The sequence below is a fragment of the Hibiscus syriacus genome, unplaced genomic scaffold (assembly GCF_006381635.1).
Source record: "Hibiscus syriacus cultivar Baekdansim isolate YM2019G1 unplaced genomic scaffold, ASM638163v2 tig00110410_pilon, whole genome shotgun sequence".
Classification (NCBI taxonomy): domain Eukaryota; kingdom Viridiplantae; phylum Streptophyta; class Magnoliopsida; order Malvales; family Malvaceae; genus Hibiscus; species Hibiscus syriacus.
Genome location: NW_024062726.1, coordinates 1,093,502 through 1,119,779, shown reverse-complemented (window position 1 = coordinate 1,119,779; position 26,278 = coordinate 1,093,502). Strand labels below are relative to the sequence as shown.

The 26,278-nt window shown below is 33.9% G+C and overlaps 2 protein-coding genes across 2 annotated transcripts; one reads left to right on the top strand and one right to left on the bottom strand.

Moving 5' to 3' along the window:
- Window positions 1-6,814: 6,814 nt before the first annotated feature.
- LOC120123992 (protein NRT1/ PTR FAMILY 5.6-like) lies at window positions 6,815-10,178 on the top strand. The gene is made up of 4 exons (XM_039142766.1): window positions 6,815-7,024; window positions 8,210-8,427; window positions 8,523-9,067; window positions 9,171-10,178. The coding sequence occupies exons 1-4, from the start codon at window positions 6,877-6,879 to the stop codon at window positions 10,030-10,032; spliced, it is 1,773 nt and encodes a 590-aa protein (XP_038998697.1). The 5' UTR covers window positions 6,815-6,876; the 3' UTR covers window positions 10,033-10,178.
- Window positions 10,179-10,594: 416 nt separating this feature from the next.
- LOC120123993 (aldehyde oxidase GLOX-like) lies at window positions 10,595-12,300 on the bottom strand. Its single transcript, XM_039142767.1, has one exon. The coding sequence runs from the start codon at window positions 12,269-12,271 to the stop codon at window positions 10,649-10,651; it is 1,623 nt and encodes a 540-aa protein (XP_038998698.1). The 5' UTR covers window positions 12,272-12,300; the 3' UTR covers window positions 10,595-10,648.
- Between the last annotated feature and the right edge of the window lie 13,978 nt (window positions 12,301-26,278).

The window sequence follows — 26,278 nt, the reverse complement described above, 5'->3', positions numbered from 1 at the left end:
GATGATGGTTCTCCAACGTCATGTCCAACGTTATTTATGTTTATAATACCTACATCATCATTCACAGAAGAATCCTTCCTCGGAAGGGGATTATCATCGAAAATAACATATATAGTCTCTTCTACAACTAAAGTTCTTTTATTAAATACTCTATAAGCTTTAGAATTTAAGGAATAACCTAGAAAAATTCCTTCATCACTTTTAGCATCAAATTTGCCAAGATTGTCTTTACCGTTGTTTAAAACAAAACATTTACATCCAAAAGTATGAAAATAGCTAATGTTAGGCTTTTTATTTTTAAAAAGTTCATATGGAGTTTTCTTCAAAATTGGCCTAATCATTACTCGATTAATAACATAACAAGCGGTATTTGTGGCTTTCGCCCAAAAATATTTTGGTAAATTGTTTTCACAAAACATGGTTCTAGCCATTTCTTCTAAAGTTCGATTTTTCCTCTCAACAACTCCATTTTGTTGAGGGGTTCTAGGTGCTGAAAAATTATGGCTAATACCGTTAGAAATATAAAATTTCAGTAAATCCAAGATTTTCAAATTCATTTCCATGATCACTCCTAACACTAGTTATAGAGTAACCTTTTTCGTTTTGGATCACTTTTGAAAACGTGATGAATTTTTCTAATGCTTCATCTTTAGTACTTAATAATAGAACCCAAATATATCTAGAAAAGTCATCTACCAATACAAATGCATATTGTTTTCCACCCAAGCTAGTAGTTCTAGATGGCCCAAAAAGATCTAAATGGATCAATTGTAATACTCTACTAGTGGATACGTCGTTAATGGATTTAAAAGAAACTCGCTTTTGTTTTCCTTTAGCACAAACATCACAGATTTTATCATTATCAAATTTTAGTTTAGGCAACACTCGAACTAAATCTCCTTGAATTAACTGCTGCAAAACACTCATACTAGCATGTCCTAGTCTCTTATGTCATAACCAACTATCATGCTCATCCTTAGCAACTAGACATAAATTAGTCATATCTATAGAATCTAAATGCACCATGTAAATGTTTCATATTCTATGACCAACAAGAATAATCCTATTAAATGCTTTAATCCATTCACATATAAAACATTCTTAATTTGTATGGAAGAGGTATTACCTATAATGCTTATACCTTCAATGTGACCTTTTGAGTTATCACCAAAAGTCATCTCTCCTCTATTTTTGGCGTTGAGCTCTATGAACCAGTTTTTGTCACTGGTCATGTGTCTTGAGCATCCACTATCAAGGTACCATGAGTTTGAATTTGTTTTCTGTCCCTTGTAGCAATGCTCATTTTCCTACAAACATAGATTAATTTTTTTTTTGGTACCCAAACTCTTTTGGGTCCATATTCATTAGTTTCCAAAATCCTAGTCCCCTTAGGTATCCAATTGTGTAGGATATCCTTATCTTTAGTAGTAATGAGTTCTTTAGGAACCCATATACTTCTAACGATTTTTCTATTAGAGGTTCTTTGGGGACCTCTATGATTGTAGTTTTTAAAACTTTTTCTAACAAAGTTGGATTTTGAATTTTCTCCATTTTCAAAACGTTTTGTTCCAACTTTATCAAAAGAAGCTTTAAGATCATCAATTTTCTTTTGATGATCATCATTGACCTTTGAAAGTAAATTTTGCAAATCAAAATTTTTCTTTTCAAACTCTTCTAGTTTGATTTGCAAATTTTTTATTTTACTTTCAAGATCATTGTTGGTCCTGGATATGAGATTATTTTTATTTTTCAATTTCAAAATATCATTTTTATATTTTAAAAATAATTTCTCATAATCCGAAGCCAACCAATTATATTCCTCTAATTGCTCATCAAACGAATAATCTTCAAAATTAAATGAGCTAGAGGTTACCTGAGAATCTTCCCTGAATGCCATCAAGCACAAGTTTGCTACTTCTTGTTCCTCTTCATCGGAACCTTCTTCATCGCTCCATGTAGCCACATGAGCCTTGTGCTTCTTCTTGGATTGGCCTTTTTTCTTTAATTGTGGGCAATCGTATTTGACATGCCCTAGCTTTTTGCATTCGTAGAAAATGATCGGGTCATTCTCCTTTGGTTCAGTTTTGAAGCCTTCATTTCGTTTGAATTTTCTTCCTTGGTTGGGCCTCATTAATTTTCTGAACCGTTTGACAAATAATGACATTTCCTTGTCATCGTCATCTTCATCCGAATCACTCTCATCTTTTGTGGATTTGAGAGTAAATCCAACGTTCTTCTTCTTCTTCTTCTTCTTTGGTATCTCATCAGTCTTATCGAGGTCTACCTCATCTTGAAGCATCATTTCATGAGTGAGAAGTGAACCGATTAGTTCTTCAAGGGTTAAGGACTTTAAGTTCTTAGCCTCGATGATAGCCGTCTTCTTTGATTGCCACAATTTTGGAAATGAGTAAACCAACTTCCTCATAAGTTTTTCATTTGGAATGATCTCTCCATATGATTTGAGACCATTAAAAATCATGGAAAATCTATCCGTCATAGCTTTGATGTCTTCATCCGGTTGCATCCTGAAATTTTCATAGCTATGAGTTAAAAGACTAATTTTTGATTTTTTTTTACCTCGTCGGTGCCTTCATGAGTGAGTTGTAGTTTATCCCATATTTCCTTGGTGGTTGTACAAGATGAAACTCTCCCGTATTCATCCGGTCTAAGAGTACAAAAGATAATATGGATGGCTTTGGAGTTGAGTTGGAACATTATTGTTTCTCCTTCACTCCACAATCTTGATGAGTGGAAGGTTTGAAGTATCCGTCTTCTATAATATTTCATGCTCCCATGTCACTTTCTTGAATGAAATACATCATTATATTCTTCCAATATGCATAATTAGCTCCATTGAAGAAAGAAGGCTTGTTAACAGGAAATAAATCAAGACCGAAGTCGGAGTTTGAAGTGGAGGCCATTGATGACTTGATTTTTGATGTAACTCTTCCCGGATCTACTCAAGAGGCGATTAAACCTTCAAATGATTCAAGCTCTGATACCAATTGTTGATTTAATCGATCGATGGAATAAGCCAAGAGGGGGTGAATTGGCAATAAAAATTTCGGTGGAAGTTTTTGCAGAAAATAGAAAATATTTGCATAGCGATTTAGAGTGGTTCGACTTTCTCAACCAAAGTCTACGTTCACTACCTTAGCTATCCACACTAAGGATTTTCCACAAATTCACTAATTTGTCTTTCTTTTGAGGACAAAGAGTAACCTTACAAATCCCTCAATAATTATACCCCAAATTCTTGAGAACACTCTCTCCCAAAGAGAACAATACAAATTTTGCAAACTTACAAGAAAATCATCACAAGGAAGATGTTTGTACAATTCTAGAACAAAGAAAGAATACTCAAGAATAATACAATTGAGCACAATATGTGTTCCTGAAAGCAAAAATGAATATTGAATGAAATAGGCTTGAAAATGCTCAAACTTGAGGTTTGATGCTTTCTCTTTGATTCTCTCTTGATTCTTGTTGATTGTTGTTTCTTGTTTTTGATCAATGGCTTTTAAGCTTGTTTAAATACTCGTTCAATTGATTCTGAACGTTGGGGATGATTAGTGGAGTCAATGGAGCCGTTTAAGTGTGAAAACAATTAATAAAATTGCTTGGAGTGTGGGGGGAATCGGTACCCCCTCATAGGGAATCAATTCCCTTAGTGTAAAATTCAAATATTTCGACCGTTGAACAGGGGGAATCGGTACCCCCTTAGGGGGAATCGGTTCCCTCCGAGCATTCTGTTATTTCTCGGAACCAAACCATTCAGGGGGGAATCGGTACCCCTTGGGGGGAATCGGTTCCCTCCGAGCATTCTGTTATTTCTCGGAGCCAAACCATTCAGGGGGAATCGGTACCCCCTTGGGAGGGAATCGGTTCCCTCTGGGCAATCTGCCCATTTTGGTTTGATTTTAATTAAGAAATGATTTTTGACTCGATTAAGGCTCGAAATACTTTGTAAATTTGTTTAACATATTTTTACACTTTAGTAAGGATTAAAAAGAATTTTGAAAGACTTGGAGTAATATTTTGATATTCGAATAATTATATCGAATATACTTTAGAAAACCTTTTGTAAAATCTTAAAATTCATTTAACTTAATTTGTTATATCGAAACATCAAAATGTTTTCAACAATAACAAAACAAAATTTATAACAAAACTTTTTTTCTAAAAAATTGAATAACTCAAGCAATAATATATGCTATTAAATTTAAAGCACACTAAATTTATCACCCTTTTAATATAGGTCAATCTCTTAGTGCACAATTTTTCATGCTAAGTCCACCGAGAATCTTATCAGTATAAACTTTTATTAAAGATGGACAAAAAATTTTGTGCTAGGAGATGAATTTTAAAAATTTTAAAGGAAGACTGTGTCAAACGTGAAAGAAATATATGTTACCTTTTTCTATTAGAAATTTACTATATAAAAATTAATTTAGTTTTATAGGCCAGACCATATCACTTTTTTCTAGTAGAATGTCATTTACAAATAGTAGTATGATAAAAAAATTATCCAGTGAACTTTATACGCATGGGCTACTAATCAACTATATTTTCCTTAAAACCAAAAGAGGTTATGGTACTAATCAACTATATTTTCCTCAGTTTTAAATAATTTATCTTTAATTTTTTAACTAATTTATAATTATACGTTGAGTCGTTTAGAATTTAAATTTTTACAAATTAAATTAATGGTGCTCGTCGTTAGTTATGTTCATCGCTACTCGTCGAGCATTGTAGAATTTTCCTATAAATGTATATGTTCAAGTCTACGTCCTCTAGAGAAACTTCCTATTTTAACCACCTAGATCACTCAATAAATATTAAAATATCAAAAATACAACCAAAAATAAATTATTTTGCAATTTTAAATAATTTAAAATAAAGTAAGTGAAATTAAAATTTTGATTTTTTAGAATTTGTGATTAATTATGTTATTTTATATTTTATGATTTATTTATATTTTCTAAATTATTTTACATAAAACTTAAAAATAAAATAGATTTACATCATAATAGAATAATAATAAAGGGATAAAATAAATAAAATTATCTTAACTATCTATTTTCACTCGTCCACCAACTTTACATATGTGTAAAACTAAATGATTTTACATTTTATAAGTTACATATCCTATATAAAATTAATTGTTATTGTAACATTAGTTTTATGGTGGATTATCTTTCTAAACAATAGAATTAATGATTATTATAATCATTCATAAGACAATGAGAGGATCTATTTAGGTAAGCTAAAAGGTAACTGTAAAGAAAACATAAACTAATTAAATCATTGCCCTAAACATATTAGTATCTGTATATTTCGATGTATCATTTCAGTATATTATTTCGATCTTATCATCATTTTCTAAATATTTTTCATACATATTATATATAAAAGTTAATTGCATAATATGTCCATAAACTATAATTCTTTTTTAAATTGATCTTAAAACTTTTGAATATTTTAATTTCATTTCTAAATTACGACTTTCATTCTAAATTAGTTTTTAAACTTTTGAATATTTTAATTCAATCCCTAAACTATGATCCTTTTTAAAATTGGTCTCCGTATTTTTTAATATTCCAATATCATCATTAAAATTATCCAAATATGTAATAGTTTCAATCGTAGTTTAACATAAATTTTTTTTCAAACATATAATAATATAACTTGGTCAAACGATTTTATTAACAAGAGACGTAATTAATATATATATATAGTTTGAGATGAAATTGGAATGTTAAAAAAGTTTAGGGACCAATAAAGAATGAAAGTCTTGGTTTGGGGATGAAATTGACATGCTCAAAAATTTGAGGACTAATTTAGAATGGTAATCATAGTTTAGGGATGAAATTTGAATATTTAAAAGTTTAGGAACCAATATAAGGGCTATACTTTGAGGACATATGATGCAATTAACTCTATATATAATATAAATAAACTTTGATTGCATACACCTAAATAAATATATTTATATTAAAATATAAATCTTAAAATTGTAAATTAAGTTCATTAATTTAATTAAATGGTTACATTTTATTTTAAATAATAAAAATGTAAAATTAATGAAAATATTAAAATATTATACATTTATACTGACTGGTACGAGAAGGTATACACAAGTTGAAATTTTACCAAAATAATTTAAAACATACTAAAAATATTAAAATACACTAAAAAATTTAATCAGATCAATACCTAAATTATTTGATATTAATTTAAAATTGATATAAATTGATACCAATATGATATTGACTGCTATAATGAAGAATTAAGTGCGAAAATGAGTATGTTTGTGAAAATAGAAACTTTAATGAATTAATTTCTATTCAAAAAAACTCGAATAAAATATAGATAAAAACATATTTATCTGCATCGATACACAAATAAAAAAAAGATCAAATTACGGAAAGACCATTGACAAGATGTAAACCAACAATAATAATTAATCTTTATGAAACAATTTCTTCAAATAATAAACATTCAATTATGGAATATAAACACTGGAAATAGCCCCTCACTAAGCACTCTAAAACGCAAGCCTTTTCCTTTTCTTTTTCATTTCGACAATGACATGAAAATCATAAATTAAAATTCTTTCAAAGTAATTGGCATTGATTCCATTCCAATCTATAAACATCAATAATACATTTACCAGAAAAAAATAGTTTTTTACATTTTCTTTTGGGTTGGATGATTTTAATTATTATTCTTCTGTCCATGTCAAATCAAAGCAATTATCTTTACCTATAAAATGAGGTCCAAGGCATGGCCTTTCCCCCCCCCCCACAGATAATCTCCTCTCCTCCACTGCAAACAAACATAAACTACACATTATTGCTTTGCTTTTCCTTGAAAATGGATGAGAGAAAAGGAAAAGAAAAGAGAGAAATTGCAGTTGGTGAGGATGAAGAGAGATGGGTTTATGATTCTTCTGTTGATCATAAAGGAAGAGTCCCACTCCGAGCTTCCACCGGTGCTTGGAAAGCTTCCCTCTTCATCATCGGTATGATATAAATACATATATGTTTGATTCTTTTAACACACAAATTTGGTTTCCATGAAAACGTTTTCAAACCATTTCTTTCTCTTTCTTCTTTCATTTAGCTGTTGCTGCATTCTAAGTAGGGTTGTGAAGATTACATGCTACCTTTAATCGGTATAATCATCACATTTTATAGATTAACAAATAAGGATAAACGATTTCGATTAACCGATCTGAACTGTTTAAGTTAAAAATACAGTTAACCGGTGGTACCCCAATGGCTAAGCTAATGATGACTTCGTTTTGAAGGGGATCAAAGTAGGGCGGATGCATTAAGTCCGTAAGGGCTAAATACATCCATTATCTTTAAAAAACAGTTAAATTTAATTTAATGTGTTAAGAAAAAAAAATTGCATACCCGTTATTTAAAAAAATTAAAATTTTATACCTCTATTATTAAATTTTTTGATCCGCTGCTGGATCAAAGGTTGTGGTTCAGTTTCACCATTAAATTCTTTCTTAGGCCATTATTTACATTTAGAATATCAGTACGTGTAAGAAAGTCGGTTTCACTTGAAGCTCATCCAACTGGTCCTTATTACAAATATAGGAATATTATTACAAGTTCCCATCTAGGAACAAAGTTGGCCATACATGGAAACAGTATCCAAATGTCGTATACAAAGGTATAAGAGATGAAAATAAAGGGCTTAAAGTGGATGGGGGCCACTGCAGCACTGAATAATATGACCACGGAGCTTGTATGAACCATAAAACCCTAATTCAAACATCAGTGGGAGCAGCACTATTGTTTGACCCTATTTTATGCAAAATGGGCTGTTCTGTTCTTTTGTACGTCTTTCACCTTTGATGTATTTGACGATTTCCAGGCTTTGGGTTCTCATTTGGGGTTTGTGTAAGACCACATCAGAGAATCTTGATGATATTCTTGAATAGACAGATTTGTTCTATTCTACCCCAAACAGTCATAATCCTTTGCAGTACTGCTATAAAAGAAATGGCCCTACTGCTTTTTTTAATCAAACTGTAACCTTTAATTTGCAGCAACAAGAACAAATGCCAAAACTCCATATCATGTCAACAATTTGATGTTGTTTTCTCTTTCGAGTCAGCTTGTGACTTATTCGAATATAGCATGATATTATAGCAATGGTTTTGAAAGACTGATTGATTCTTTTGGGGCAGCAATTGAGTTCAGTGAAAGGCTGAGTTACTTTGGGATAGCGACAAGTTTGATCATTTACCTCACTAAAGTGATTCACCAAGACCTCAAAACAGCGGCCAGGAGTGTCAACTACTGGGCTGGTGTCACCACATTGATGCCACTCTTTGGCGGCTTCATTGCTGATGCTTACTTGGACCGGTTTTCCACCGTTCTTGTTTCGTCCATCATCTACCTTCTGGTAAATCTTGTTTCCTAGTTGAATTCTTGTTTAATTCGATTGATTCGTGTTTGTAAATTACCGGTTACTCTACATTCTTTGTTGGTAATAAACAGGGTTTGATTCTCTTGACAATGTCCTGGTTTGTACCATGCTTAAAGGCATGTGATGGAGATGTGTGTACCGAGCCGAGGAAGGCTCATGAAGTGGCCTTCTTCCTTGCTATATACTTGATCTCCATTGGAACGGGTGGCCATAAACCTTCGTTGGAGAGCTTCGGAGCTGACCAGTTCGACGATGATCACCCGGAAGAGAGAAAGAAGAAGATGTCCTTTTTCAATTGGTGGAACTCTGGTCTTTGCCTAGGACTCTTATTGGGCGTCACTGTAATTGTTTACGTTCAAGACCATGTCAATTGGGGCATCGCGGATATTATTCTGACCATAGTGATGGCATCCTCGCTGTTAATCTTCTTCATCGGAAGGCCGTATTATCGTTATAGGAAGGTATCCGGAAGCCCCTTAACGCCGATGTTACAGGTTCTCATAGCCGCCATTTCTAAAAGAAAACTGCCTTACCCTCCCAATACTGCAGAACTGTATGAAGTTCCCAAGTCACAAATGGCTCAGGGGAGGCTTTTGTGCCACACCAAGAAACTTAAGTAAGGAAAACTTCGTGTTGCATGTCAAATTTTTTTATAACACAAATTAGCCGACTAATCCAGATCGAGTTCATATTTATAACTAATGATGGTGTGCCTTCAGGTTCCTTGACAGAGCTGCCATTATTGAGGACAAGGGTAATTCATCTGAGAAACATGGTCCATGGAAACTTGCAACAGTGAACAAGGTTGAGGAGATGAAGCTTGTTATCAACATGATTCCCATATGGTTGACTAGTTTACCATTTGGAATCTGTGTAGCCCAAGCTGCCACATTCTTCATCAAACAAGGAGCCATCATGGATCGAAAGATTGGCAATTTCGTGATCCCACCTGCCTCGATCTACGCTCTAGCTGCCATTGGAATGATAATATCAGTAACGATATACGAAAAGATCCTCGTACCGGTACTAAGGAAAGCGACGGGAAACGAACGGGGCATGACTATTCTCCAGAGGATTGGCTTTGGAATGCTTTTCTCAGTCAGTACAATGATAGTTGCAGCCCTGGTGGAGAAAAAGAGATTAGCTTCAGTTAAAAGTGAACCACTAAATGGCTCCCTGTCCGTGAGTGTATTCTGGTTAGCACCACAGTTCCTCATCATCGGAGCGGGAGATGGGTTCACCCTGGTCGGCTTGCAAGAGTATTTCTACGACCAAGTCCCGGATTCCATGAGAAGCTTAGGCATTGCATTCTACCTCAGCGTGATAGGAGCTTCGAATTTCGTCAGCAGCGTGCTGATAACACTCGTCGATCACGTCACCGAGAAAGGAGGCGAAAGCTGGTTCGGCAAAGACTTGAATAGCAGCCGCTTGGACAAATTTTACTGGCTATTGGCAATCTTGACAATGGCGAACTTGTTGGTTTTCGTCATCGTGGCGAAGCGTTACACTTACAAAAATGTCCAGAGCTTGGCTGTGGCAAATTGCAATGAAGATGAAGATGCGGTTGGATCGATGGCTTGACAATGGTCTTCACATAAATAAAGATTAATGGTGCTTTTGGTTAGTGTTCAAATAGTCATCAATGAAAGCAAGTTATGAGATTGTAGCATATTAGTAAAGCTTAATTTGTTGCTTGTATCAGCTTGTAAGACGTTTCCATTCGTAAATCACACCCATGATTATAAAATTTAAAAGGAAAAAGTTGGGCCGCTATGAGAAGCTGTTTTTAATTGGGTAGAGCAAATCAGTCATTCATTCATTTGGATTCGTATTGGATACAATCCTCTTCGATGATAATCTTTAATGGTCGACCATTGTCCTGGAAAATGTGTAGCTGAGCTATAAAGAGCCGTTATGCAACTTGATCAACGGCCCACCGCCCAGCTCCATTCTACTTAATGGTAGAGTGGGCTTTTGCTTTTACACAAAAAGGGAAATGACTTAATATATTTATTCGAATCTTAATTCTTTAGATCACTAAATTCATTTAGTGAACAAATGAAATTTTCAAGACATGAATAAGTTAATACAATTGCAAAGCTTAGCAATATTTGCTACCTAATTTTTGAAAAATAAGATAAAAGATGGGAGCAATACGTTTGCATATAAACAATTAAAAGTTTAAGACACGCGTTTGCTAAGGAACCAAATGAACCCAGCGTGCAACACTTGGAACACCCTGGTTAACAGCGAACACCATGTAATAACTCGGCGGCGCAACCGCTCCATTCGGCGGTGCCGTACATTTAATCCTGTACTGACCACCCTCCGGGACTGACGGCGAAACGACAAGTTTCACTAATCTTTGACCTTGTGAAAACGAATGTGTCGAAAAAGGTGCGCTCCCCAAATTGACCTCAATCATTCCCACAACAGACAACGGAACCGACACCAAAACATCGAACGCCTCGCCATAACGTACCGTCTCCGGAATTTCCTCGATCACGGGTCGTAGGTTGGCCCGATCAGGGGACAAATACTCGGGCGAAAACGCTTCCAGCCTTAATTCCGTCGGAAATTCAGCGGCGAATTTGTAAAAGTAATGTGGGTTACTGCCTGCGATTAAAACCCGCCCGTCCGGTAACAAGTTGGCAGTTGAATGGTACAATCTGGGAATACTTCCCGGATTCAAAGTCATGAACCGTAACCCAACCGGTTGATCCGGTCGGTAAAGGACCGGGTATAAACACGGGTTAGACGCCATCTCGAAACCTTGGGTACCGGCCTGAGCTCCGTTGATGATCAAAGAATCACCTGTGGGAAGCATCACCATCTCTCCCATGATCCGTCCGTAAGGCATATCCTCCATCTCCCAACCCGGTGTTGGATCGGTGGCTACAATCCTCCCGCAGCTACCGTGCGCCGGTGTGTCGGTACTCCTTTCGATGAACGCTCCGTATTGGGCTCCGCCGCAGACGACAATCACGGCCGTCGAAAAGTCGCCTTCAAGTGCTAACATCACCGACGATCCAGCTGATGGATAATTCCGTGGGCCTCCCGATAATGCTGGGTAATCTCGAATTACGGTATTTTCCTTGTGGTCGTACATGACGGCTTTGTTGTTGGCGAAGATGAAAAGGTGGCCGTTGGGAAGGAGGTGAACGTAAGGGTATAAGTTGTCCATTTGATTATCTTCAACGTCGGAGAGGAATTTCAGTTCAACGGCGCCGTTTTCGTTCATCCTCGGAGGATAGTACTCGACGGTGTTGGTTCCTCTCCCCCCGACGATAATTACGGCGCCGTCTGGTAATATCTGGTTCGTTGCGTACCATCTGCCACTAGCTAACTCCACGTCTTTAAGCTCCACCCAATCGCAATTCCCTCCGGGTTCACACGGTTCGAATTTCCGGATCTTTTTAAACCCGTCCAAGTCTCCTCCGGTTTGTAAAAGTGTTCCGTCGGGGAGGAACTGTCCCGATGAGCACCAAGTGTCGGTGAGGATCATCAACGGTCGGATTTGGTTTGTTTGCAGATCGAAAACGACGGAATGAGCAAAACAGTCCTTTTTAAGCACGACGTCATACCTGTCGTAACGGCAGTGGCCTTTGGGAAGCATTTTACGGGAAGGTCCGATGTTGGTTCGGTCCAAAAGAACCACCGTGTTAAAACGAGTAACCGCCGTGTGCATGGAGGAAATGCCGGCGCTTGGGACTATGAGCTCCCACGTGCCGGGGAGCTGTGCCCGTGCCTTCAATATAATCGTGAAAATCAAGATTTGAAGAAGCCATCGAGAAGGAGAAGAAGAATCATATTTTGCCATTGCAAAGAAATTAGAGTGAGAGTGGAAAGTGGCAAAAAAGACACTACCTTAAGGAAAAGCTGAAGAGTTAAGGGCGTGAACTTGAACCGTTGGATTACGTAGAATCTAATGATCGTACGACAACCTAATTTGCGCTGGACCAAAAAAAATAGAAGAAAAAGTAAGCCTTCCAAGTTCACTGAATTCAACGTTAACGTTGTAAAGGTGGGTCCCTGAAAGTCCATTATACTGACACGTAAGCAGCAGCAGGGTTGTATTTTGAATAGGAGGACCGGGTGACGTAAGCATAGAAATGTATAGGTTTGAGAAAGTGTGGCACTAGTAATTTTTAGGGATAAGAACACCTCAGACTCTGTCGTTTTGCAGTGGCAATCGGAGGAATATTATTGAGAAAGGTGCCACTGCTTTAAGCGGACAAGAATAAAATGGCCACCATACGAATCTTCCAACTAGAATAAATCAAATAATATTAATTGATTATTTTCTTTAAAACATTTTAAAAAAATTAAAAATTCAATTAAAATTAAAAAAAATAATATATACAACGGTAATATGTTGACAACTAAATATGTTGATAAACTAAATTTAAATATTTAATAGTAATAACATAAAAATGTATATAACAATGATAATATGTTAACACAATTCAATTAAGAGGTATTTTTTATAATTATGAATATTTAAAAATAAAAGAAAACTAAGATTTAAAATATGATAAATTAACAAAATAATTAAATAATTTTTAAGACGATGTTAGATTTAATCATAAAAATAGGTATTATAAAATTGATAATTTTTTTTGTTTTGTTAACAAATAATTAAATAAAATTAAACAATTTATTTCAATTTAAAATGTAAAATAAAATTATGATAAATTTTATTATAAAATAAAAATAATGGTTAACAAGATATTTAAAATTGATATATATATATATATATAAAAGGTTAGGATCTACTTGCACAATGTAAATTTTTTTAGTTTTGCACAAATTTATGAATATTGGAAAATTGAAAACATATAAATGAGATTGACTCGTTTTCCCCTAGTAAATATGTTTATATTTACTACTATTAATTTCATCTATATATTTTAACTCATCCAACGGTCTTAAATATGTGTAAAATTAAAAGAATTTACATTACGTAACAAAATACTTGTAACACCCCAATTTAGGGGCTAAATTTAAGAAATTATAAAGTGATGGATTTAATTGGTATTTTTGGAAGGAATCGGGGATTAAATTGTAAGATTTCAAAGTTAGCAGACCATTTTAAGAAGTGTAGGAAGTTCAGTGACTAAACTCTTGGTTTAGCCAATTTCCTTTATGAGAGAATTTATAACCCCCTCCCCGTGCTGCAGAATGTATAATTTTCCAGTTTTTCTCTTCCGTTGACCCAACTTTCAACTCCGATCTACTCGCCGTCCGACCTCCAAACGACGAGCCGAAACCACCATCGTGTTCGTTGTCAATCGAGGAACAAAACCCCTCAAACCTTTTGTCGTGAATCATCGCCGTTCGTTGTGAATTTCAGTCGGAAGTATCGTCGGTAATAACTCGGTTTTAGTTGGTTTTTCATCGATTCACGACAATCGGGTCATCCGTTTACGACACCTCCCGCACCATCGTGTTCGTTGCATCGTTCCGAGTTTGCCGGTGTCATCCTTGGTCTCCGTCAACGGCGGCGCGTGAGGAGGTGAAGCGGTCAAAGTTTCCGATTCGTTGAAATCGAGCTCTTCGCCGTTCAAAATTATGAACCGAGCTTTGTAAGTATCTCGAAATCGCTCAAAATAATTTTTAGAAATTTTTCCGGTTGACCCGTTTACCCGACCCGTTTACCCGACCAGTTGACCCGACCCAACCCGTTGACCCGACCCGTTGACCCGTTGACCGTTGACCCACGTTGACCACTGTTGACCAAAACTTTGACCGGCTTTGATCGGGCATTAAACGACCTTTGACTTCGACCGAGTATACCTACCCTGACATTTTTCGACGTTCTAAATCCGATTCCGCTGTCCGTTTTTCGAAATTCGAACCCGAAGACCTCGAAATTGCCGGTCAAACCCGTTGACTTTGATTTTGACCGAATATTCCAAATTTCCGAAAAGTCATATTTTATGCTTTCGACGTCCTGAATCCGAATCCGAAGTCCGTTTCGCCAAATTCGAACCCGGTAAGCCGTCTTTCACCGATTTATCACCCGATTCGATCCGTTTATCGTAATTAAGCTTCGTTTCTGATATAATTTATGTTGTTATGTATCTGAGGAATTATTGGAAGTTGAATTGAAGATCAAAGGCGTTCGAATGGAATTTTTATGGCCGATCAGTATTGCACGGAAATTGAGGTAATACTTTACTACCTCTTTATGCTTTATAGAACATGTTGGTATTGGTAAATGCATGAATGGAAATGTTTGGTCGCATATGTGTAATTAATGAAGATCTACACTAGATACGAATACGGTAGAAAGTAGATAACTGAATATGGCTCAGATGACTATTATAAGAAATTGGAGGATAGTTGGAATTAAATTACAAGTTCTGGAATTAAGTAATAAAAGAATCAACCATGGATTGTAGATTATAATTTATCTCATTAAAGGTACTTAGATGATAAATTATGAGAATATTTTGATTAGGGAAAATTACGAAATTACCCTTATGTTGGAAAATGACAAGAATTGTCTCTGGAAGTGGATTAATAAATCTGAAAATAATTATTGATCTGCTAAAACTATTGATGTGCATAAGGAATGTTAGTTTTACTTGGAAATTATGGAGAATCGGTTTTTAACCCCAAGAAGGTTTATGCTAGATACTAGAAGTCTTTTAAGGAATCATCTCAAGATCAAAGAATGTTCGAGGAAGCAATTAATCATAGGATCTCTATATTATATTATTTTCATTAAGAGTTAATATCGAAATTATATGGTTAAGAAATTACGAAAATACCCTTGAGAGATAAAATAGTCTTAATTGACCCTGAATGAGAAAGTACCTTGAGGATTTGTACTTAACTCGATTAAGTACGGATTTAATTGTTAAGATCATGTTTTTGTACAGAAAAATTCATGATATTCCGTTTGTAAAATCTGAGAAGACACTTGACCCGAAAATATTCGAATAATGAGTAAATACTTGAAGAGTAATTTATCGGGGGTATTCTGCTGTCAGAATTGTTCGAAAGGACTGAGTAAATGATAAGATTGAATTAAATAATAAGATCGGATGGCAGGAAAAGATTGAAATACCGTAGATCTGTAAAATGACCAAAATACCCCTGTAGTGTAAATGACTCAAGAATGTCACCAAGCTCAGGAATGATTGGATATCCTCGAGCTCTGAAATGAATGGAATAAAACTGAACACCAAAATTACCAAAATACCCTTATGACCTATATTAAGTAAATGTATTGGATTAATTAAGGAATCCAAATAAGCATAGGTGTTAGACTACCTTTAAAAAGTTATGGAGCACAACTTAAGTAAGCCGATCAACTTTAATGATATGTCAGTACCTGAACGACATAGATATTACTTGAATGTGTGTTCGTCTACTCAAGTTTAGCTCGATGATAATTTTAGAAGTATTCAGCTCAGCTCAACTCTAGATCGCATTCAGTATTAAGAATTGGACGTTTGTTCGACAAATCAACCAAGAAGACCAAATTGAATGGATCTGAAGTACAATATATCTGAAATTCAGGAACGTTTGTATTACTATAGAAAATCCCGAAGTAACTGGAATGGACTTGAATGCTAAATGAACTAAGCAACTTCAATGATTGAGGATTAAGTAAGTGATTAGGATAAGCCTGGAAATTCGGATGAATTTACATGATGTATCGTCCTTATGGAACATGAACTACAAATCAAGCACGTCAGTATTTCATGATATCGTGGAAGCTTGGAAATGAAATAAAGACCATTGGAATATCTATTCAGCGATGATTCTGAAGATGATCTATGGACAAGAATGTGTGGTATTAAAGAGTAAATACCCTAGAAGGAAAATGAATTAACCAGTCGACATAGATTATTAAGGTTCTGAATCTTCGTTCTCAAGTTGTTCGATTATTCGATCAATTGACATGGATGTAAAGGATTCTGAATACCCTTCTGATTACGTACAACTTCTGAAAACTATCCGAATAAGATATGATCCTGATAATTCACATTCTGAATAACTGATGATTCTGTCAGTTAATGAACTCTTCCAATAGTGATTCTAAATTCCAACATTCTATCGACATACTAAAGAACTATGTTTCTCTGCCTGATACAGTACCTCTAAATAATACCTGTAAACTCTGGTGTGTTCCCTAATTACATGAATATTTTATCTGATTTCAAATTTGAATTCTGTTATGATATTGACCTGGATTCTGATCTGATATTGACATGGATTCTGATCTGATACATGACCTGAATTATAATATGATACTTGACTTGAATTATGTTTTGATTTTTGCTATATCCGTTTACGGACAGAACATGTTTTATTGGGGGGTATTGTTGGAGGAAGATTACTTGGAGGCTCATTGGCTGTGTGCTCAGGGCCTTACTTGCAGGCTCCTCGGCTTTGTGCTCAGGGCCTTACTGTTCGTGACGGGGTTGTATGGTTCTGGGGAACCTACACATTTTGTTCGTGACGGATGGGGGTATATATATATGTTTTAAAAAGATCTGAAAAGTTACATGGTTTTTGGGAACACACTAGAAAACCTATTCTGATCTCCTGAACTCAGTCATCCGAAATATTTCTCTGAAACGAAAGCTCATTGTCCGTTACCACCTGAAATATCAGTAGGATCTCTGCTCAACATAAAAATCTGTAAATATCTGAACCAATAAGGAAAATATGTTTATCTATATCTGCACATTTTTCAGCATCATCTGGTAGTTCTGTATTACTGAGCTTTCCAAAGCTCACTCTATTACTCACCTTTTCAGGTTAAAAGAATTGTACCAGTGCATCTATCGACTTCAGTAAGGGAGTTCTTCCGGCGTTGTTGCAGAGTATGGTACATGTGATTAGGGGGCATGTAATTGTATTTTGTTTTAAATACGAGTCTGAAATCTATTTTATTTCTGAATACCGATAAATGATTTTATGAGTTTACATGTTCTGATAGAAAGTTTTAAATTTTCCGCTATTTTTATAGAGGGTCGCTCCGGTGGCCCTAATGTGACTTCCCGGATCGGATCGAATTACCCGCATTGGTCTGGGGGTTACAATACTATCCTCATATATATGTATATATATATATATATATATATATATATATTCAAATATGCTATTATTGAAATATATTAACTAATATATGGCATCAAGTGAATTATAGAATTAAATGGATAAATAGGTAGGCAAAGCATTTTCTATGGTACGAGTCAAGGCTCCATTTAATAATGTGTAATAATTTTATATTATTAAAACTTTTGCCGACTAATCAATCTCCCTTTCAATTCATCTACTTCTCATTCCACACTTGATTCTCTTTTAGTTACGCATCATATTCTCTTCCAGGAAAGAGTAATCATTCATAAATTCTGATTTTGTTTTTATTAAGAAAAAAACCTCCCTGCTTATAATTAAAGAAGTTGAAAAATGTTTTTCATGGATTTCTTTTTCTTCAAGATTGTAAAGTAATTGTACTTATTTAGATGTTAGGGTAAATTACACCAACGATTATTATATGTAGGGACAAATACAAGAATTTGTGTCAGGAGTACGATCATAAAAAATTATATTAAAATCTTAAGGGGTATGAGATTATAAAATCTCATGGGTGTAAAGTTAAACAATTCATGTAAAATACAAAGAAAATATCTAAAATATAAAGAAATTTTAAATTTTTAGGGAGTTCTGTCGCACCCTAGCACTCGCTCAATCCATTCATGAGTTTTTGAATAAATTTACTTTTATCTATTTAGGTTTGAAATGTTGTATTATGATTACTAATATTGTTAATTTGTATAAATCAATCGCTCCATCATTACCCTTTGTTAGATTCAGGGTGTGAAATATTAATAAAATATTGTTTTTAATTTACTTGTAAACTATTATTAAAACATCAATTTGGTCCTTCAACAGATTTTTAACTAAAATACTTGTAGATATTAAAGTTTTTCTTTATTTGTAATGCTTTCCCCACAACCTTCACTCATTTCGTGTTATGAAATATTTTTTTTTCTTTTTGGTATTTCTCTAGGATTTCAAGCAATCAAATATTTTCCTTCCAAAAATCTTAGGTTCATTGTACAATCTAAGAACCAATTGTCTTTACAGCAATTAAATTTGTAGTAATCCATAAATTAGCAGCAGACGATGAAGTTACTTTTGTTGTCGAAATCCAACTAGTTCAATGTCTTTTTCCCAACAACTTTGATTGTTTACTTGGTGGTCTGTGCTGATGTCCGGTGTAACAGCAGCTGGACCAATGATGCGGAAGATGAGGTCACAATGTCTAGAGAGTTGTCATTATTGTAAGAAAGATAAGAATAAAATAAAATTATCAAATGACAATTAAATGTTCCACTTAGTGAAATAGGTTGCCACTACTATTCTACTTTTTTTTATATATTAATTAATTAATTTGAATTGAATATTATAAAGATAAAAGTAATATTTTTAATCTAGTTTACTCTATTCGTAATTGTCATGATTCCTATCCCTTACCTTATTTAAAAAATCTAGTATTTTATCTTATTAAATTAACTGATTTTTGGTTCAACTTCTCAGTTTTCATCCACGGTGTTAATTGCTTTCTTGAAGGTTTTTTAATACGCTTTTTAGTGATTAAGGTATCTTTTTCGTGAACAAAGGCAAAGACAAAAACGATAAAGTTAAAACAATCAATGAGTGAGTAATAATGGAGATATAACATATGCCTATGCCTGGGACAAATAAAGATCGAAAATGAATGATAAATATATTCACGACTAATACGAATTTTTTTAATATCATTAAAAGTTAATTTTTAAACTGACATTTTTTATTAATTATTAAAATAACATAATTTTGTATACGTAAAATAAACACACCCAAATAATCAAATTCATATATTATTTTATTACTAAAATAATAAAATAAAAAACATGTTTTACAAAATACATCTTTTAGGAATAAAATTAGCTAAATAATCCAAGCGAATTATTTATTTGGTCAAATAGGTCAAGTTCAACATTATTTTGCATTCTACGATATTTGTTATAGTATAGGGCAAACTCGTTATGCACACATTACGAGTTTGCTAGAAGATTATTTTTTAATGGACACATATTTATGGTACTCGTAAGGTCAAATTTTTTAATATATTTCTCGAATTCGTCATGTGAACATGACGAGTTCTATTAAAATATATTAATTTTTATAAATTAAATAATATATTTTTTATTTATTTTGAAATATATGAAAAAATTTGGTGAAACTCGTCACGTGGGTGTGACGAGTTTGTTTGAATTTAAAATTTGTTGTCATTACTTGACCATTGGACAACAAGTAGTGCAAGTAGAACTCGTCACACCAGGGTGACGAGTTCCAACAGTCATATTGGAAACTTTTAGTAAAAATATGAGTGAGTTGGTGGTGTTTATATGAGAAAAAAGACAAGGTTTTGACAATCAAATAATGAATCAGTGAATTCAAGTTGGGTATTATTTGTCGTGTGACTATGGTTTTGACGAATCAAGATCTACAATTGGGATTCAAGCTCATCTTCAAATGATGAGTTGATATACCAGGAATTTACGTCGATGGTTGAGGAAGATAAGTATAAGAAAGAAGCTGAAGAAGAGTTAAAAAAATCAATGAAAATCAAGAAGAATAAGACAAAAAATAAACATGAAGGCTTACAAATTCGACGTAACAAATGGCTTATTGAGATGGTAAAAAAATAAAGATAATTGTAGGAAAATTTAAAGAAGAAGAAGACGAAAAACAAATATCAAGACTTACCAATCCGACAAAGTAAACAAATTGTAGAGAGAGCTAAAAAATTAAAATAGTTGTTGAAAAAAATGTTGATCTATAAATAGTTTTTTAATTATGTATGGATATGTTTTTACTAATTAAGTAATTATTGTATTAAGTGAAGTTATTTATGAATAGTTTTCATTTATGTAAAAAAAGATGCTTTGTTTACCATGTTTATATTATGTTTTTTTACCAACTTCATAATGCTAAACTATTTGATTTAAACAAGCATTACAAGTATTAACTCATACATTACATTACATTAGAAGCATTAACTCGTCACCCCCACAACTTAATCATCATAGTCAGTTGACTCGTAATATGTTAAGTTCAATTCTTTAGTCCCTCATTCTTTCTCTTGTTTTCTTTTATGTATAAATACTTTCAGTTCTTGAAGTTCAACTTTTATATTATCATATGCATCTCCCGATTTAGTATTTGAAGTGAAATGAGTTGTGGCTTACTTATGATACTCGATAAATAGGTCAACATTACTCATCGAATTGGTAATGTATGTATCAATCATTGTTCGAACTGTAGACTCATTATTCAGATAGCCCATTGATGAAAGTTGTGGAACCAAAGAGTTAGGAAACCTGAAGTGTAATGAAGATATTGTTGAATTTTGATTAGCTTCAATCTTGTTTGAAATTTCCATCATCAGGTTGAAAAGTTGAACGTCTTCGTCGAAAGAGATGGTGAAAGATTTCCCCTAAAAATAAATTATTGTTGACAAACTTAAAAATAAAAACTTGAACAATGATATATAGGGTGAAGATGTGATTTGAGATGTTATGTATCACTCATATAAGTATGACTATATATAATCATAATGATTATAAACTCATACTGATAAAATGACGAGTTACATAATAATAATTTCTTATAATCATTTAGATTTCCAAAAACTTATATTACATTACATTACACGTTACAAAAATTTAACTCATACGATTTACAAAATCAGTTATAATATTGCTTTCATTTTTTCAAAAAAATAAAAACAACCCTTAACGATGATTGCAATTGAGAGAATTTTGGATATTTTGTCATAGTGACTTTTCGATAATGTTTAAATTGGCCTTGATTGTTCATATCATACATTGGAGGGAGATTCTCTAACATTTTATATAATTGTCGAAATATCCCCTCTAAATGCAGCAATCGTATTCTCAATGTATGTGTTGCCTCCATTTTACCCAACGTAGATGCTTCTTTTAAAATCTCACACTCAATATCAACATTAACATAATATTTTGAAAAACATTTTAATATACCTTCTCTATGTTGTGCATCAGGATTTTTTAAATGAATTTTTTTCATAAAAACAAGAATTTGAAACGATCCAAAGGTTTTAATGGGTACAAATACAAGTTAGATTCTAAAAATACTGACCTCGACTTTGCAACCAAACAAAAATCCCAACAAGTTAAGAAAATATTTAAAAAATCCTTAATATTATTCCCGACCACACATCATAAAATGTCAAACAAGATTTTATTTGAGAGATCAGATAAGCAAATATTAAATGACATATTGATAGTATGAGGTTTGGGAAAAATGGATGAATGGAATTGATACTATGTTTGGAGGTGAGAACCATAAACACAATCATATATATATAATGAACTCTTATGGCCTTTAATCAACTTCTGATTTGAGGTGATATATCAATGAAAAGAAAAAGACATGAATAGTTAAGATTCTCTATCATTTGAAATTATTATTGTACCATATAATATTTTTCATTTAATATTAAAGAAGTTCTTATTTGTGGTGATTTATCACGGAAAAGAAAATGACGTAAATAATTAAAATTCTCTGTCAATTTGAAGTTATTATTATACTAGTTAAATTTTTTCATTCAACATAAAAAAATTTCCGATTTGAAGTGATATATCATTTAATACAAAAGAACGTGAATAGTTAAGATTGTCTGTCATTTGAAATTATTATTTTACTAGATAAGATTTTTCATTCTATATGAAAGAAGTTCTTATTTGAGGTGATATTTCACTAAATACAAAAGGACGTAAATAGTTAATGTAACACCTCGAAATACAAGTTCAGAGTTTTGGGTTTATTCTATTGAAACTTAGAATAATTTTCTCTTAGTTTATGAAGCTTTGGACACAAATGGATTTGATTTGGGATTGAGATTATCCCAACAAGCTTTAAAAAATGTGTTTTTAATCTTGATTCAAATTTGGAGGGACTAGGAGGGTAATTAACCCATTTATTTGAAACAAAGTTGATTCCCATTAATTTTGGATGATCTCACGTCTGAACATTTCAGTTTTTGTTACTATAAAACTTATCTTCTTCCTCTCTACTCTTTGTCTCCCTTCCTCTTCAAGAACAAACAAAAGTTAGAATCTTTAAGAAGCTTAAGCATTCATTGTGAATTCTAAGGTAAGATTCACAATCTACACCTTCCAAGATTTCGTTCAAACTCACTTTTACAAGTTTTGACCTAGTTCTCCAAAAATGGGTTTTAGTAGGGGTCTATGGAATCCTAAGTCTTAGCTCATTTTATGAGAATTAAGTTGTAAAAAAATGTTTTTAGTATCATCATAAGGCTTAAGAATGAGTTAACAACTCATTTTCATGGTTTCGATTAGTGAAAGAGAAAGGGAATAGCTCAAAGGCTAGAGGCAAGGAAAAGCTAGTCATTGGGTGATTTGGGGACATTTTCAAACAACCAAGCATCAAGGTAACATGATTCTAACTTGACCATACCATATGTAGGTCATTGTATTACATATACGGTTTGTTTATCTCATGAAGCATGCTAGAATAATTTCATGGTAAAATTTGTATTTGTTGTTTGTAAGCATGAAAGATGGCATATTTTGACCTCTAAGACCTCAAATAAGACTTTAATAAGCTTTGCTAGTCTTAGGGGAATGAATGGGTGAGTTTTAGTTGCAATTTCATGCCCAAAACAAGCATTTCAGGTTGTCAGTATCGATACTAGAAGAACAATACCGATACTATTCTTCGTGAAAGGCTAAAACAAAAGAAATTTATAAAGGGAGTATCGATACTCCATTAAAGGGTATCGATACTCAGGTTCCAGTATCGATACTCAGAGGGCAGTATCAATACAATGACCAATTTAGGATTCTAGTAGCCATTTATTATATCGATACTCATGGGAGTATCGATACCAGGGGTAGAGTATCGATACTCCCCATAAGGGTATCGATACTGAGATATTTTTGAAAACATCAAAGCCTAAGGGTTGGTATCGATACTTTAGGCACATTATCGATACTACATGCATAGTATCAATACTGGTACATATTCGATGCACGTAAAATTTTGGATCGTACCTTATGCTCGAAAAGATTAGGGATATGAGTTCCGATGTACATAAAATTTCGGTCCTCACCCCGTCCTCTCGAGTATCCGAGATAGATTAAGGACTATAAGTTTCGATACACGTAAATTTTGATTCTTTCCCCGAAGTTATCACGTTTAGATAGGCTAGTATGTTATCCGAGATGCACATAAAATTCCTCTAACCACATTACTCAGCCCATCTCATGTTTGTTTGTGTATTTTTCCTGTTTATGAATGTACACACCGGTATGTTCATGTAATAAATGCATGTAGTATTGTATAGTTATTTTCGTTGCACTGAGTTTGTGAGCTTAGTGTATAGAATGTGTTTCCATGTACAGGTTAATAGAGGATCGACGAGGAGCCTATCATACTGTACATTCTAGATTAGTCGTATCAGAGTATGTCTTGAGTCTATCAGAGGGCATGTATTTTATATGGAATTTTTGTATGTTCAAGTCATCACTCTATCTTGGTTTAAACACTATGATTTTATCTGTATGTATTTGGGAGTCGTACATATTTGGGAGACTCCCATGTTTGTAAACTTTGATTTTGATTCTGCTTATATTACGATGAATGATTTTTTATGTTTGATGAGTGTTTAAAATCGTTAATATTTGCTCGTTATTTCTTCGATTTTGTGGAGTTATTGTTGCTGAATTGGTCGTGTTATATTTGTTTTTGTACAGGTTCTTGCTTTCTAGAATTTATGACAAAACGGGCGAATTCTGCAATTTTTTTTATTATTTGGTCATGATTGGAGACATGGGCACGACTCTGGGCACGACGCGGTCTGACGTGGCAGTTTCTAGAAGGTTCAGTAAGCGGGGGTTTCTAGAAGACTTCATCCGCACGCCTTCTGGAAGATTGACGAGTAGAGTTGCATTAGGAGACTAGTTTAAGTTTGAATTTAAATTTAAAAACAATTATCTTTTGTATTATTTTATTATTTTCTTTGTTTATCCTTTAGGCTTTGAGAGGCTATAAATACCCACTCGGGGTAAGTCTAAACTCATCACTCAAATTACATTCTTCTTTTCTCTCTAGTTTTATTAAAGTTCTCTCTTTTTTACTTTTCAAGTTTTTCCCTTTTTCTTTTAATTTCAAGCTTTGTTTTTAATATGCTAAGTATGACTTTTTTCATGCTTAGCTAAACTTTTCATAAGTCGAGAGTTGTCGCGATGATTCAATTCCAACGGGAGAATTGAAACGGTCCCTTAATATCTTCGAAATATCTCTCTCAATCTCTGCGCTTATTTTTCAAAATCAAAGATTGACTTTGGTCAAGAGGTTTTTGCGATTAAATGTGTCGGAGGAAGATTCGGCTTATAGAAAGCAATTCGACTTTCTGGGTACACACTTGGTGAAATAGTTTCGCCAAGAGCGAATTGAGATCGGAATTGACGGTTATAGAAGCAACAATCTGAGTCGGATGCTACGAACTTAAACGGTGATTGATATACGAAAATTGATGTCGTTAGAATCAATTATCAAAGCCAGAATCAAAGATTACCTTGGGTGTTCGGTATACAAGATAGAGTCACGGGGATAGCCCTTGTAGACAAAGTAACCGACGTGAATCCCGAAGAGAAAATCTTATTCGATGATCATAAGGAAATTGAATCAAAGCGAAGCTTGAGGATACTTTTACCGAATTTATTCATAATCTTCATCTTCTTATTTTTACTTTAATTACTTTTATTTATTTAATCGCTTTTATTATTTTAATATCTTTTTACCAAAATTACCCCCCCATTTTTATTGTTTCACGCCTGACATAAATAAATCAGACAGAAATTTATAATTTTCTAAGTCCCTGTGGAATCGACCCTTACTTCTCTTTACTACGTATTTCCTTTATTTATTTATTGAGAATAAGGAATTTATTTTGACACCGAAACGGCAGTTGTCAAATTGGCGTCATTGTCGGGGAACTTCGCCAAAGTTACTAATTTTTGTTTGCTTTTGATTTATGACCAGATCTAATTCGGGAGCATTAGTGGAGTACGACCCGGAGATTGAAGCTAAAGCTAGGAGACTACACGCACAGACATTTCGGGAAAGAAGGAGACAACAAACAAATCCAGAAGAAGAATCAAACTTAGGTGAATTCGCTAATACAATTCCGATGGCCGAACCTACTATTCGGGAGTAAGTCGCGGTACCCACTGAACAAGGACCTATGTGCATTGATTTTCCCCAAGGCGAAACTCCATACCAGTTGAAGACCGGCCTTATTCATCTTCTCCCTACATTTCGCGGATTGCCGAACGAGGATCCACACAAACATCTCAAGGAATTTCATATGGTCTGCTCCAGCATGAGACCACAGGGAGTAACCGAGGACCAAATAAAACTTAGAGCTTTTCCTTTTTCCTTAGTCGATTCGGCTAAAAAGTGGTTATTTTATCATCCTCCTAATTTTATCACTACATGGGTTAGTATGACTTATCTTTTTTCTTGACAGGTTTTTCCCTACGACAAAAGTAAGTGAACTACAAAGAAAAATACTTGGAATCAAGCAGCTTGATGGAGAGTCACTTTACGACTAGTGGGAGTGGTTTAAGAAGTTATGTTCTAGTTGCCCACAACACGGGTTAACTGAACAAACACTCCTTCAACACTTTTATGAAGGATTATCTCCCCTGGAAATGAAGATGATCGACGCTGCCAGCGGCGG